General features: G+C 40.3%; 1 protein-coding gene across 1 annotated transcript in view; it reads left to right on the top strand.

The window, feature by feature from the left end:
* Positions 1–15,863, top strand: part of LOC137300144 (MAGUK p55 subfamily member 3-like) — a 49,883-nt gene extending 34,020 nt beyond the window's left edge. The window contains exons 13-18 of the mRNA XM_067969229.1: positions 5,478–5,642; positions 5,969–6,049; positions 9,550–9,643; positions 11,097–11,205; positions 13,378–13,506; positions 15,684–15,863. Coding sequence (XP_067825330.1) covers positions 5,478–5,642; positions 5,969–6,049; positions 9,550–9,643; positions 11,097–11,205; positions 13,378–13,506; positions 15,684–15,863 — 758 coding nt within the window. The remainder of the gene's footprint in view (positions 1–5,477; positions 5,643–5,968; positions 6,050–9,549; positions 9,644–11,096; positions 11,206–13,377; positions 13,507–15,683) is intronic.
* The last annotated feature ends 350 nt before the right edge of the window (positions 15,864–16,213 follow it).

Raw genomic sequence — 16,213 nt, 5'->3', positions numbered from 1 at the left:
TCAATGAATTTGATCCCAAAATACCAGTAAAAATCTTGGAATCACAAACAAAAGTGCAATTTGATCCTTGAGTCACGATGTAAACCAATGACCTAATTACAAACTAATGGAATCACAGAATGCAATTGTCCTAAAAACCAGGAAAAATTCCAGAATTCCAGGTAATGGGAACAGAATTTCACTTCTTCAAACATCATAAAACAGTGGCCCTGGTTATATCTGCTTTCCTAGGCATTTGATAGCGTTACAATAAAACCCCATTCAAAAATATATTCTCATTAGAATTTTAGTACTATATTGTCATTTTTATTCTTGCTTAGAAAGATTTTATCTAAATTAAGTGTGTGTTGTTTCATGGTTCACTTGTATCTTTTATTCGGTGCTGTGTGTAAACTGTTACGTGGGCACTGGTATAATATTTTTGGCCAAACCAGTGCCTGCATAATCTAATATCAACACTGTGGTAACAATTTTGTTTCTTGCCCCCCCAATTTTCTCTTTTATTCCCCTCTCTTTAAAGGCACGCAGGGGTACAATTCTACAAGTGCCAGTAGCTCTCCACAGCTATCCCCAAATAGCTGTTCTTCATATTTCAGCCTAGACAGTGAGGCCTAGATTTTCTGATCACTGTTATTTTAATGCTGGCATTAACTGATTTATTTCAAACTGATTACCACCAATTGGAAAATTTAGATTTCAGGGGCAGCATGCTATTTGACTGGGTAGGGCATCACTGCTGAGCTCAGTCCTGTCCACACAGGTTGACTTTTCCAGCAGCTTTAAATGGACAATAATTAGAATCCAGATATCCATCTAATTCCCACCCCGGGCTCAGGAGCACTGCGGTCTAATAAATCCATATTTCTGAACTTTTTAAAAATCAGACTCAGAGTTTGCAGTTGTTTGGGTTTCATCCTCCTGAGAAACTGACTCCAAACACAGAGTTAATTAGGAATAGCATTTATATTTTCTTTTTGTAATACATTTGTTGGTGGCCTTCATTCTAAGTCTTCCTAAAAACAATACAGGAAAGTGAAACTGATAAATTGCTAGCAAGGGGCTCACACACCTTTCATGGTGCACTGATGGTTAACGTGGCCAGCTAAAAATTGTTACTGAGTAGTAACTAGTTAGCTGTTGAGTTAAATGTAACCACATTGCATCAGTTTTATTCAGTTGCATTCTTTAATTATGGTTCAGTAGAAATGGCTGTAGTTTGCTTGATGACTCAGTGTTATCCAAATGAAAGCAAATGTTAAATCAACTACTAGAACTGAACCACAAAATAATGTGGAAGATATGGGATAGAATTTCCCATCAGCAAAGATCAAGTACAACTGCTAAACACACTCGAACTACATTCCTATGTGCACTAAACAAATGGATGAAAACCTGTGCAAAACCAGTGCACACAGGAATGTAATATGAGTGTCCTAAGTGGTTGTACGTCAACTTTGCCGATCGAAACTTTTAGCTTAAATTTAAATCATAACAACTTCCAATTAGTTCCCATCCACTTCCAGATCGTATCCCTTTTTTGCATGTCAGTTCTTATGAATTTAGCTAGATTTTTGGTCCACTTTATTACAACTTATCAAATAGTTTGTCTTGATTACAGAGTCTAATTTACAGTCCATCACATCCACATGCTCCTGCGTTCTCTCAGGGTCACATTTTTCAAAAATTGTGCAAAGGACAACAATGAAAAAAATATTGTTACTGGCTTCGATTCTAATCAATTTTGTCAGCAAATCTCACTGAAGTAAATTACTCAGATACTGTTGTATTTTGGCAACAACCTTGGAACCTTTTGTGTCTTTTACATTTTATCAAGATGCATGTGTCTTGATATCTCAGCAGCTGCAAAGTAGAAATGTTTTAACCATTTTGTGCAGATAACAATAATACATACAAGTGAGTGAATCTACAGGTAGCATGCTGTAAATCATTTTCTCTGCTGTCACCGTAAGTATTTTCATCACAATGCTTTTTCCAGTTCTCCTTCCACGTCATGTTGATGTGTGATGTATCCGATTCAAGTGGATATTAGGGGTAGTGTACCTGGACTTCCAGGAAGTTGAGGAGGTGTAATGAGTGGAGTGCTGCAGGGATCAGGTCTGGGGCTTCTGCTGCTTCTAATCTACTTAAACTACCTAGATTCAGAAATGCAATGTAAATTAGTCAAATTCACCAATAATATTAAATTGGGGGGGAGGCAGCCAAGTAACTACGGAGATTCTAGACAATATTTGTAAGTGGGCAGAACTAATGCAAATAAAATTCAGTGCATATAATTGCAAGGTGTTACACACTGGAAGAAAAAATGGGAGCCATACGTACTCAATTGATGGTGTTAAACTATCCAGGGAAGAGGCTAACAAAAGATCTGGGAGTGAAGTAGATTCAATGTTTACCATGTTCAGTCCTTGCAGAGCAGCAGCCAACAAAACAAACAGAGTACTTAACGTTATTGCCAAATCATTAGAATATAAATTTGAGGCCATCATGCTGAAGTTCTGGCCAAGTTACACCTTGAGTACTGCGTTCAGTTTTGGTCACCCAGCCATAAGGGAAACATCTAAGTCTTGGAAGCAGTGCAGAGTGGGGCCACAAGCTGATCCCTAGTATCAAAGGACTGAATTATGAGGAAAGGTTATAAAAATTTGGACTCCTTAAACTTGAGAGGAAGTAAATGAGATATATAAAATACTAAGTAGAATAGAAAAGTTAATCCACAGCACAATTTCAGTAGGAGAAGGGGACTTGGCCTACAAGCTGGTAAAAGGCAAGTTCAGGACATCAGGTAGCACTTCTTCCTGCAAAAAATTATTACTAGTTGGAATGATCTTCCAGATAGGGTAGTGGAGGATTTTAACTACCAGCGGGTTTCCAACAGGTTTCAGTTAGTTTCCTAACTGCCTGGGCTTTATGAAACCACGGCTATTTTAACTGTCGGGCCGCATTAACATGCCAGCGGTCCACTTCCTGCCCAGAATGTGCACCCCTAGGCAACAGCAAGCATACCATAATATAAATTTGACATGATCTGAGATAAACTAATACTGCAAGTCGATATTCAGGAATACAACATTAATTGGGCCAACTTCAAGGCAATGAGGAAAGAGCTTAAAGAAATCAACTTTGTGGGGGGGGGGGGAGGGGGATAGCACTGAAGAAAAACTGAATCAAGGACAAATTTATGGACATTGTACTCAGCATGCAGGATAAGTACATACAAAGGACTAGTGGGCACAGATTAAAGAATTGCGACCCTAAATTGCGACCCTAGTATGATAATACCAAGAAAAATAATCAAGGAAAAGATACTCCTGTAAGGAAAAAGGTGAGGAAAACCACTGGGAAGAATACAGGACCCCCAAAAATATGTTAAAAAGGCAAACAGAGAAAAAAAAGAAGTGCAAGCAAGTTTAGCTGCAGAAGTCAAAAGTAACAATTATATAACAGCAAGAAAGTTATCAGAGAAAAACTGAGCTCCTTAAGGGTACAAATGGGGTTGAAATTGAGGATGAACTAAAAACAGCTAACATAATAAATGATTACTTTCTGGAAGTATTCACCAGAGACGGCACCAGTAGAATGCCATTCATTGTAGGAGGCTCAACAACTAAACCTAATGAGTTTGATAGCACTTGCATGGATGTCCTAGATAAGCATTGTGAAGGAGTCAATGAACACAGGAGAGAGGCCAGTGCACTAAAAGCAAGCCAAAGTGGTGCCTATTTTCAATAAAGGTGATAAATCAACCCAAGTAACTACAGACCATTTAGTTTTACGTCAGCTACAGTCAAAATAATGGAATCAATCATGAGGAACAAAATTGAGGATTACTTATATAAGAATAAACTAATAAGTTGCAGTTAACATGGGAAGACCATAGGATTCTGAGCGACATGGGCCAAATGGACTCTCTCAGCTGTATGTATCTCTGTGATCTATCCAATGGACTTAGAACATTTATTTATTTTAACAGAAAAACTTCAACTTCGGTGGTGGCGAAGCTTTTAGTAACGGGACAAAATTAATAGTCACTTGGACAAGTGTGGATTAATAAAGGAAAGTCAGCACGGATTTGTTAAAGGCAAATCGCTTTTAACTAACGTGATTGAGTTTTATGATGAGGTAACAGAGAGGGTTGATGAGGGCAATGCGCATGATGTTGTGTATATGGATTTTCAAAAGGCGTTTGATAAAGTGCCACATAATAGGCTTGTCAGCAAAATTCAAGCCTATGGAATAAAAGGGGCAGTGGCAGCATGGATACAAAATTGGCTAAGTGACAGGAACCAGAGAGTGGGGGTGAACGGTTGTTTTTCAGACTGGAGGAAGGTATACAGTAGTGTTCCCCAGGGGTCGGTACTAGGACCACTGCTTTTTTTGATATATATTAATGACTCTCTTGGGTATACAGGGCACAATTTCAAAATTTGCAGATGACACAAAACTTGGAAGTGTAGTAAACAGTGAGAAGGATATAACAGACTTCATAGACAGGCTGGTGGAATGGGCGGACACATAGCAGATGAAATTTAACGCAGAGATGTGCGAAGTGATACATTTTGGCAGGAAGAACGAGGAGAGGCAATATAAACTAAATGGTACAATTCTAAAGGGGGTGCAGGAGCAGAGAGACCTGGGGGTATATGTGCACAAATCTTTGACGGTGGCAGGACAGGTTGAGAAACCGGTTAAAAAAGCATACGGGATCCTGGGCTTTATAAATAGAGGCATAGAGTACAAGCAAGGAAGTTATGTTTAACCATTATATAACACTGGTTCAGCCACAATTGGAGTATTATATCCAATCCTGGGCTCCGCACTTTAGGAAGGAAAAGAAGGCCTTAGAGAGGATGCAGAAAAGATTTACTAGAATGGTTCCAGGGATGAGGGACTTCAGTTACGTGGATAGACTAAAGAAGTTGAGGTTGTTCTCCTTAGAGCAGAGAAGGTTGAGAGGAAATTTGATAGAAGTGTTCAAAATCATGAAGGGTTTAGTTAAAGAAAATAAAAAGAAACTGTTCCCATTGGTGGAAGAGTTGAGAACCAGAGGACACAGATTTAAGGTGATTGGCAAAAGAACCAAAGGCAACATAAGGAAAAACTTCTTTATGCAGCGAGTAATTATGATCTGGAATGCGCTGCCTGAAAGGGTTGTGGAAGCAGATTCAATCATGGCCTTCAAAAAGGAATTGGATAAATACTTGAAGGGAAAAAAATTGCAGGGCTACGGAGAAAGAGCTGGGGAATTGGACTAACTGGATTGCTCTTACAAAGAGCCGGCACGGGCTCGATGGGTCGAATGGCCTCCTATGATTCTATGTCAGTTTACATTGTGTTCACATGGTACTTTGTACCGTGGTGTATCGCACATGTGCATTAGGTGTTGTTATAGAGTTGTACTTACTGAGCCCCACTGAGCTGTTGGTCCTTTCTAAGTTGTCCTTGATGTTGCGTTTCAGCTGGTTTACGGAGAAGTTTTCGGCTAAGTAGGAAAGACCGACAGGCAAACCAAAATGAAGAGAAACAGACTGAGCAGAACGACGTTGTAGAATATCTAACCTATGAAGAAGTGGTTGCCTACCACCGTCGCCCAAATGATTGGCACAGGCTGGTGGTCCTAGTTGGTAAGTTCCATCATTCAGTAATTTTGTCATGATCACATGAACACTTCCAGTCTTGTACAATTTCATACAAAAGGGTATAAATGGCAGAGACAGAAAGTGCTATGAGAAAGAAAGGCCATCAGGTATGAATATTATTGATTGCACCAAAAACATTCATACTACTGCTTAGTGCTGGGCTAGTGCAAGATCTCTTAACAGGTTAACATTTTATACTAATCAAAATGTAAAGGTATATTAACAGAACACAGTAATGTGGAGTTCACACCTTATTGGAATCATTATATTTTATCTCCTGCCTTTACTAACACTTTTGTGCATGTTTACAGGTTCTATAGGAGCAAAGATTAATGAGATGAGACAAAGAATAATAGCGGACAATCCCTACCGCTACAGTGTAGCTGTTCCTTGTAAGTATAAGGGTCTGTCATGTAGCTTAAGTAGATTTGGGTGATGTACTTTCATTCTATGCAGACTAGTGATGTAAAATAACTCATGTTACAAATGACAATCAGAAAAAAATCACATGGGACAGCAACTCATCACTGTAATATTTTGATATAATGCAACTTTTATATAGAATAACAGCTGGATTGGAATTACACAGCTGTTGTACAATTAGAAGCTTTCAATGACATCATGGATTCCAAGTGAATCTTTGCAGTCATCAGAATCCTGAGATTGTATTGCAGCCAGTATCAGGTTCTCAGTCAATTATTATTCCATATAGTATATGTACAACTGTTTTTAATGTTGGTAAGTTTTACCATTTTTCTTTAGGATGAGCTAGTCTATAGCAGATAACAACTTGCTAACAGTGAACTCTTCCTTCTTGTAGAAAGCTGAAACTGTCTTTGAAATTCCCAACCCTTCAGTGTGGAAACAGATTTACATTTCTTGACCTCTTTTCCCTGTATAAAATAGAGATGAGTATGGTCAGGTCAATCCAAACCTTAATTTCAGATATAGGTTCTTTCCTCAACTTCCTGTGGTGTAGCTTTAGGTGTATTGGCCCAGAGCTGCGTTTAATGAAACTATCCAGTAGGTGGCTTTATATGATGCACTGACCTGATCAAACTGCCTTAACTACAAACACATTTTCAACCCATTGTGTGTGCTCATCCTTGATGCAAATCAATTCATCCAGGCCCATTCAGAAGGCACCCAACTCATGGTGCACCAACGTGTATTTACGTCATAGTGCTGCCACTGGAATCAGCCCTGCCTATGATGGTAGCACCATAGTAGGCGTTTTCTGATTACCTTGACAAGCTAATGAATTTCTAATTGCTTCGTCTCTGGGAAAAACAGCTTCAATTTATCATAGTAATGACCTTTCTTTTAAGTGTCTTTTTCAAAACTTTAAAAGTAATTCTTTTTCAAATCCGTTCTGTGGAAAATTGATCAAGATCCTGAAACAACAACAATACAACTTGCATTTATATAGTGCCTTTAATGTAGTAAAACATCCCAAGGTGCTTCACAGGAGCAATTATCAAACAAAATTTGACACCGAGCCACATGAGGAGATATTAGGACAGGTGACCAAAAGCTTGGTCAAAGAGGTAGGTTTCAAGGAGCGTCTTAAAGGAGAGAGGGGTAGAGAGGCAGAGAGGTTTAGGGAGGGAATTCCAGAGCTTAGGGCCTAGGCAGCTGAAGGCACGGCCGCCAATGGTGGAGCAATTAAAATCGGGGATGCGCAAGAGGCAAGAATTGGAGAAGCGCAGAGATCTCGGAGGGTTGTAGGGCTGGAGGAGGTTACAGAAATAGGGAGGGGCGAAGCCATGGAGGGATTTAAAAACAAAGATGAGAATTTTTAAATTGAGGAGTTCCCAAACAGGGAGCCAGTGTAGGTCAGCAAGGACAGGGGTGATGGGTAAACGGGACTTGGTGCGAGTTAGGATATGGGCAGCAGAGTTTTGGATGAGCTCAAGTTTATGGACGATAATAGATGGGAGACCAGTCAGGAGAGCATTGGGACAGTCAAGTCTAGAGGTAACAAAGGCATGGATGGGGGTTTCAGCAACAGATGAGCTGATGCAGGGGCGGAGACAGCGATGTTACGGAGATGGAAGCAGGCGGTCTTGATGATGGAGCGGATATGTGGTCGGAAGCTCATCTCAAGGTCAAATAGGATGCCAAGTTTGAGGACGGTCTGGTTCAGCCTCAGACAGTGGCCAGGGAGAGGAATGAAGTTGGTGGCTAGGGAACGAAATTTGTGGTGGGGACCGAAGACAATGACTTCGGTCTTCCCAATATTTAGTTGAAGGAAATTTTTGCTTATCTCAGACAAGCAGTGCGACAAGTCAGAGACAGCGGAGGGGCCGAGAGAGGTGGGTGGTGAGGTAAAGCTGGGCGTCATCAGCATACATGTGGAACCTGACGTTGTGTTTTGGGATGATGTCGCTGAGGGGCAGCATGTAGATGAGAAATAGGAGGGGGCCAAGGATAAATCCAGAGATAACAGTGTGGAAGTGGGAAGAGAAGCCATTGCAGGTGATTCTCTGGCTATAACTGGATAAATAAGAATGGAACCAGGCGAGCGCAGTCCCACCCAGCTGGACGACGGAGGAGGGGCATTGGAGGAGGATGTTATGGTCAACCGTATCAAAAGCTGCATACAGGTCGAGAAGGATGAGGAGGGATAGTTTACCATCGTCACAGTCATGTAAGATGTCATTTGTGACTTTGATAAGGGCCGTTTCAGTACTGTGGCAGGGGCGTACACCTGATTGGAGGGATTCAAACATGGAACTGCAGGAAAGATGGGCACCGATTTGGGAGACAACAACACATTCAAGGACTTTGGAGAGGTAAGGGAGTTTGGAGATAGGGCGGTAGTTTGCAAGGACAGAGGGTCAACGGTGGGTTTTGTGAGTGGGATGATAACGGCAGATTTGAAGTGGAGGGGGACAGTACCTAAGAGGGAACCATTAACAATATTAGCTAACATAAAGGCCAGGAAGGGAAGTTGGGTGGTCAGCAGTTTGGTGAGTACATGTCAAGGGAGCAGGAGGTAGGTCTCATCGTCAAGATGAGCTTGGAGAGGGCATGAGGGGAGATAGAAGAGAAACTAGAAAGAGATGCGAGTTCAGTGCTAGGGCAGGGGGGAACCTTTAGGGAAGTTCGGCTTGGTTGGCATGGGGAAGGGAGGGAAGTGGTAGAGGCAGGTCGGATGGTCTCAATCTTAGTGACAAAGAAGTCCATGATCTCCTTGCATTTGTTGTTGGAGGTGAGAGTGGAGGCAGCGGAGAGAGGGTTAATAAGATGGTTTGCAGTGAAGAGAAGCCATGGGTTATCTTTGCATTCCAGGATGATCCTGGAACAGTGAGCAGTTTTGGTAGAGGAGAGCAGGACCCGATAGTACTTTATGTGGTCCAGTCAGATCTGGCGATGAATGGCTAAACCAGTTGTCCACCATAAACATGACATTATCACAGACCGCAAAGTGTGCAGTAAGACATTGAAGTGAACAATTTATTCTGACCAATGGCAGAGAGATAAGTTAGAACCCAAACTGTAGTATTAACACTGGGGCTAATTTTCAAGAAAAAGAGATTACCTGGAGAGATTGATGTCCAAGAGATGTGACCGTTTGTTGGGTGAAGTACTGATCTCCAGATTGTTTGTAGACAGATACTGTGACAAAATGACAAGCACTGCAGGCAGTTTCATGTTTGCTCTCCACATCCTAATATTCATGTTATCCATCTCAAAAAGTTGTTAGGGTGAGTGAATCCTGCTGGGATTTAAACCTTCTGGTCCCCAGTGTGATGTTCAACTGACTAAACTACCCCTATAACATTAGTTTAAAGGCTGGCATGAACACCATAAACAAATATAGCAGTGGCCAAATTTTCTATATTCAGAATTTACTGTATCTCTAACTGCTCATTTTACTTTAATGCAGCAACAACACGACAAAAGAAAGTCCATGAGAGGCAAGGAATTGAGTATCATTTTGTCAGTAAACAATCATTTGAAGCAGATATTCAGAAGAACAGGTAGGATCGCTTTATTAAAGGAATAAACCTTTTAAGCATCAGGAAGGCCAACTTCCATTATATAATGAAATCCTCCATAACAATTCATTTTTGGCAGAGGGGATTAAAAATAGTTAATCTTAAATGGAATTCCATGTTAACCAATCTACCTGGGTCACTACTGCAATAATGGATATTTTATTATTGCTATGATTAGTCAACAACTCCATTATTGTTGTATCATGCGACTACCAGTACGGTAGAAGATGAATTAGATGGACCTTGGTTGCTTTTTGTCCAGCAATTCCTATGTTCCTAAAGAGTCAGCTTAAAACCAAAGCACTGATACTAAAATTTGATAGCAGTATGTTCGTGAAATAAACTATGTGTTTATTCTTTGTCCCTCCACTTCCTCCCCCTCTTCTCCTAAACTTGCTGACCCATGCTGGTTACAGCTCCTTTCATTGTCATTCTGGAGCATTTCTCAATGGGTAAAAATGTGGTTTTGGTTTCTTATGTTGCATCTAATTGCACAGAAGTGATGCAACGATTTCTGCTGCATTTAAGAAGCTGCGGGCTCTAATGCTGCAGAACCTACTCTGTTTCATTTCTGGGGCAATTCGGGAGCACTGGAACAACACAAAAACTGCACTTGCCCACGGAATGAGGAAGGCCCCTGCAGATCAGAAACCAAAAACAACTGTTAGGCCATAAAGGCAGAACTGAGACACTCTGCTACTGACAGCCAGAGAACTGCCATGGGGATAAGTCAAGAAAGTGGAGTTGAGGTGGAAATTCAGCCATGATCTTATTGAATGGCAGAGTAGGCTTGAGGGGCCATATGGCCTACTCCTGCTCCTATTTCTTATGTTCTTAACGTGGCGACCTCTGCCTCTGAAAGTATTATCTGCTGACTCTGCTACTGGAGGCACTGGAGAAAGCCACCACTTTAGTTCAGTCATAAAGCTTCTGGAGACAACAGCACTGGCTCATTTGCTTTTCAGGACTTTTGTTGAAACCAGGACTGCTATTAGCGTCAGTGCTTTAATGTAAATGCAACTTTACAGCCCCTTCTTCACCTATAAAAACAGCATATGCCTGTAGTAATTGTTAAATAACTAACACCATAAACAGCATCAAGTCTTTTAATCAAGGGCACAAAACATTGTATTTATATAGCACCTTGCTTCATCCTCAGGACATCCCAAAGCACTTCCTAACCAATTATTTACTTTTAAAGTCAGTGTTATGTAGGGAAGCACAGTAGCCAAAGCCAAAATGTGCTCAAACAGCAAATGCGTTCATATTTTTGGTGGTATTGGTTGAGGGAGGAATATTGACTAGAACACCAGGCAAACTCTCTGCTCTCCTTCAAATTGTAATCAATATGAAAAGTGACATTCAGACTGCTTCAAACTGAAATGGTTTGAAATTAAGTACAACAGCTTCAATTGTTTTTTGTTCTTTATTTTAGATTTGTTGAGCATGGAGAATACAAAGACAATCTGTATGGAATAAATGTAGATTCCATTCGTACAATTTTGTTAAAAAAGAAGATTTGCTTAGTGGATGCAAATCCTCAAGTAAGTGCTTTGGTAACTGTTCCTTTCCATTCCAATCAAAGCAATTATAGTGAGGCAGAATAATTCACAGTACTAGATGTGATAAATGTGAAAATATGTCCATCAAATAAAGGTTGCAGACAGATTCATTGTAACTCACAGCTTATTTATATTATAGAGCCACTTCTACAGTCTTGCTGTTCCAAATTCACCCCATTTACATTGCAGGAGGACTAAGGGCATTAACAACAATATTAGAACTGTACATCTGCACAGGAGTGAGGCTTTGGCTTAGTGGCAGCATTCCCAGTTCTGAGTTAGAAGGTGAAGGGTTTGAGCCTCATTCCAGACAGACCTGGCAACTGGAAACTAGAACATGGTCTCTAAATACTGGTTGATATCCAGTGGAGGTACTTGCATCTGATGAGTGCAGGTTTTCCTCCCCCATCTTCCCCCACCCCATCATAAAGGGTAGGTGAGGCTTTTTAGCCTTGGTTGCAGACTGCCTAGGAGAAGGTACTCCGAAGTTTGAAAACGTGAGGCAAGCAACAGGAAACCACATCAGCTGTTCTTCCCTAGTAAGTGGCTCAAGAATCCCATAGGTGAGACTTGAGTTAAGACCTGCCCTGGGGCAGAACATGACAGATGGATCTGCATGACTTGCGCATGCACATTCACTCAGAAGTCATATTCTGCACTTTGTATTTTTGGCCATAGACTTTCGCTAAAGTCAGGGAAAGGTCCGTGAGGTCAGCAACGTAAAAGGCAAGGAGCACAATCACATTACAAAGTGGTGTTCTTATCCCCCAGAGGCACGTATACTGCATCATTTACAGTATAGGGCTGCCTCTCTGATTCACATGCTGTAAATAATTCCCCAACATTTATGATGACCAGTATTTGCTATGGTTCCCATCAGTGCCTTATATTCTGTTGCAACTTCAAGTCACATGTTATGTTTTTAGACCACCTAGATACTTCTCTTGTGCTCTGCAACATTCTCTTAGGCAAGCCCTGATTCCTTACAAACCAGAGCGTGACTTTAGATGCACAATACCTGGTAATGTAGTGTTGCCTGGGGATTGAACAGAAAGCTTCATTACTGTAACTAGTTCACTGAATTGATACAAACCCTCTTGGATCCTCTAGCCTTTGGATACTGGAAGAATAAATACTGTCAGACCATATGAATTAGGTGATTAACTATGAATCAGATTTATTAAAAGTAAAGGTTAAACCTAGAATAAAGCCAATACAGCAGATTTTGCTTCATTACAGAACTTTTAACTTGCATGTCCTCACGTACAAAAATATCAAAAGATAAAACACTTGACTCACTCTCCCAGCAATACTAGGCCTGGAGCAGTATCCATGACAACACAGAATCTCCAGCTTCTATCTTAATTGACTCAGAAGAACTGATATTTCCAATCTAAGAATCGGATGAGGAGATTAATTAATTTTAATGACTATAATGCCATGAATTGGGCATGCTAACCTCTGCACATGATTCTCCCATCCATGTTGCCATCAAGCGAGACTCCATGCTGGGAGAAGAGCCTTAAAAAATGTACTCTTAGATCTCTAGTGTTCAATGTGATTGATTATTTAAATTACACAGGAAGTTAAATCTAATATAACGTAGATTCCATTTGAACAACTCTGTTAAAAAGGAAGATTTGCTTAGTGAATGAACAACCTCAAGTAAGTGTCTTGGTAATCTGTTCCTCTCTATTATAATCAGGTATTTATAAATGTCACTTGTCTCAGTTGGTAATACTCTTGCCTCTAAATTAGGGTAGGTTTAAGCCAAATTCCTGGACAAGCCCCTAATTTAGGTTGATATGTCAGTGCAGCACTGACAGAGCACAGAGTAGGGAATTCTCCCGGTGTGTTGGCCAACATTATCCCCAACCAATGCCAGCAAAAACAGATTAGCTGGGCATTTATCGCATTGTTATTTGTGGGATCTTACTGTGTGCAAAATGGCAACTGTGTTTGCTGCTACATATCAACAATTTTCACTTCAAAGTTATTACTTGTTACGTGTTTTGAGGTATTTTTGAGAGAAGTGATAAGCTGCTATATAAATGCAAGTCTTTTTTAATATACTGGGGTACAATGATGTCCAGTACTGGATATAATATCTATTCTATAGTTATATCTATCTATAATTCTCCTTTGGACTTACAGACAATCAAACATCTCAGGACAGCAGAATTTAAACCATATGTGATATTTGTCAAGCCATTCCTTCAAGAACCAAAGACGAACACATCAACAGCTGGAACATCAGGAAATGGCATTATTCAAGAATTTGGAGTAAGTCCAATCAGTTCAAAGCTGCATTCAAAGATTTTTTTTGTTAAGAATTTCACTTTAGCTTTCACATACTCAGAGGACAGAATGGAGGAGGAAAGGAGCAAGAAAACATTCCCTAACTTTGGTTCCAACAACGCCAAGTATGTTGCATTTTATCGTAATGGCGGAATACAAGTGTGTTGCAGACTGTACAATAACAATGTTTGTAAATCACTTTAAAAGCATGCAGTTCAAAATTGAAGTCCATGGGATTAAAGGGGTAGTTGCTGCATGGATACGAAATTGACTAAGGGACAGAAAGCAGAGAGTAGTGATGAACGGTTGTTTTTCAGACTGGAGGGAAGTGTACAGTGGTGTACCCCAGGGGTCAGGGTTGGGACCACTGCTCTTTTTGATATACATTAATGACCTGGACTCGGATATACTGGGTGTAATTTCAAAATTTGCAGCTGAGAGGAAACTTGGAAATGTAAACAGTGAGGAGAATAGTAACAGACTTCAGGAGGACACAGACTGACTGATGAGATGGGCAGACACATGGCAGGTGAAATTTAACGCAGAGAAGTGTGAGGTGATTCATTTTGGTAGAAAGAAATAGGAGAGGCAATATAAACTAAAGGTACAATTTTAAAGGGGGTGCAGGAACAGAGAGACCTGGGGGTGTATGTACACAAGTCTTTGAATGTGGCAAGACAAGTTGAGAAGGCTGTTAAAAAGGCATACATGTCAGTGCAGCACTGACAGAGCACAGAGCAGGGAATTCTCCTGGTGTGTTGGCCAACATTGGCTTTGTAAATAGAGGCATATAGAGTACAAAAGCAAGGAAGTTACGGTGAACCTTTCTAAAACACTGCTTAAGCTCCAGCCAGAGTACTGTGTCCAATTCTGGGCACCACACTTCAGGAAGGGTGTCAAGGCCTTAGAGAGAGTGAAGAGGAGATTTACTAGAATGGTACCAGGGATGAAAGTCTTCACTTACGTGAAGAGACTAGAGAATCTGGAGTTATTCTCCTTCGAGCAGGGAAGGTTAAGGGGAGATTTAATTGAGTTGTTCAAAATCATGAAGTGTTTTGATAGAGTAAATAAGGAGAAACTGTTTCCAGTGGCAGAAGGGTCGGTAACCAGAGGACACAGATTTAAGGTAATTGGCAAAAGAACCAGAGGCGATATGAGGAAAAACATTTTCAATAAGCACATTCAATAATAACTTTCAAAAGGGTATTTGATAAATACTTAAAGCAGAAAAATTTTCAGGGCTATGGGGAAAGAGCAGGGGAGTGGGACTCATTGGATAGCTCTTTCAAAGAGCCGGCAGACATGATGGGCCAAATAGCCTCCTTCTGTGCTGTATCATTCTTTAATTCTATGATTCATATAGAAGCTTCATTTCAAAATGCAACGAGTATAATCCCCAGTGGTATTCACTCAGATTTCAAACCCGATAACTGTGAGAAACAATATTTTTCATTATTTAAAATGATTTACTGTCCTTAGTGGCAATTGCAATGGAGCCATGTAAAAGTGTTAATAACATCATCATGGGAAGTGATGAGGAGGAGTTTCTGAGCAGAATGAGGGAACTGGATTACCAGAAACATCATTAAAATAAAAAGATTACTGAAAATTGTTATGGTTTTATTATTTTAAGTATTCCTTCCGCTGATGGCCTAATGGGTAAAGCTACTACATTGTGTAGCACTAAGCCATGCAGGACAGAAGATCCTATGGGTGGAACTTTCAACTTCAGCGGGGGTGTAACATGGGCCGATCGCTCATCCATTAGACACCCCGTCCGATTTTCCTTTCCACTGACTTCAATGGAAGAGTCAAAACCTTCAGGAGGGAAGGGGAGAAAATTCAGGAGATAAGGTTGGGAAGTCTTCCTGACTTTGAAGCTCCACATTTAAAGCTCTGAATCATGCAATAAATTCTAGCAATGATCTAAAAGGACATTCAAATGATAAAGAGACCATTGCATTACTGAGGCGATTTACATTATTTATATTCACATCAAGAAACATTGGAATTGTCTGTGGCACCTGTGTGGTTTGAGTCATTCACACTTGTGAAAGGATTTCCATCTCCAGTGTGATTTACTATCTTTTTCATTCCATCCCTTTTTATGGCATGGCGGAATTGTATTGATCTTACAATAAAATTCCATTCTCCACTTGCAGGAAGAAGAATGCCAGGAAATGATTCGGTCAGCAACAGACATTGAAGAGCAGTACGGTCACCTCATCGATAAGGTCATGGTGAAAGGTGACCTTCAGACTGCATGCAATGAATTAAAAATAATTCTGGATAATATAGAAAGGGACTCATTCTGGGTACCAGCTAACTGGGTCCGTTCATAGCTGTACCAACCTAATGTGAATAACATACTGTCCCACCTTCTGATCTTTGAACAAATACAAAAAGTACAGGTCCAATGGCTGAGATAAATTTCATTGCAGAAGTTGGTGATAGTTTACACACATGAAAAGCAAATGTATGACTACAGTGCACTCCAATGAAACGTAGAATTGAATTTCCACAATCTTTTAATTGCTTATTAGGGTATATGCTAACAAGGAATCCATATAAACCACAGAAAATATGCTGTAGAATACAAACTAACTTATCTGGAAAAATATTTCTATTATTAGTGCTGGACTGATGAGGGTTACTTAATGAATTTCATGTTCAATATTAACACTTGAGGGCT

The sequence above is a fragment of the Heptranchias perlo genome, chromosome 30, assembly GCF_035084215.1.
Source record: "Heptranchias perlo isolate sHepPer1 chromosome 30, sHepPer1.hap1, whole genome shotgun sequence".
Classification (NCBI taxonomy): domain Eukaryota; kingdom Metazoa; phylum Chordata; class Chondrichthyes; order Hexanchiformes; family Hexanchidae; genus Heptranchias; species Heptranchias perlo.
Note: the sequence above shows the minus strand (reverse complement) of the source record. Positions and strands in the feature narration are given on the sequence as shown.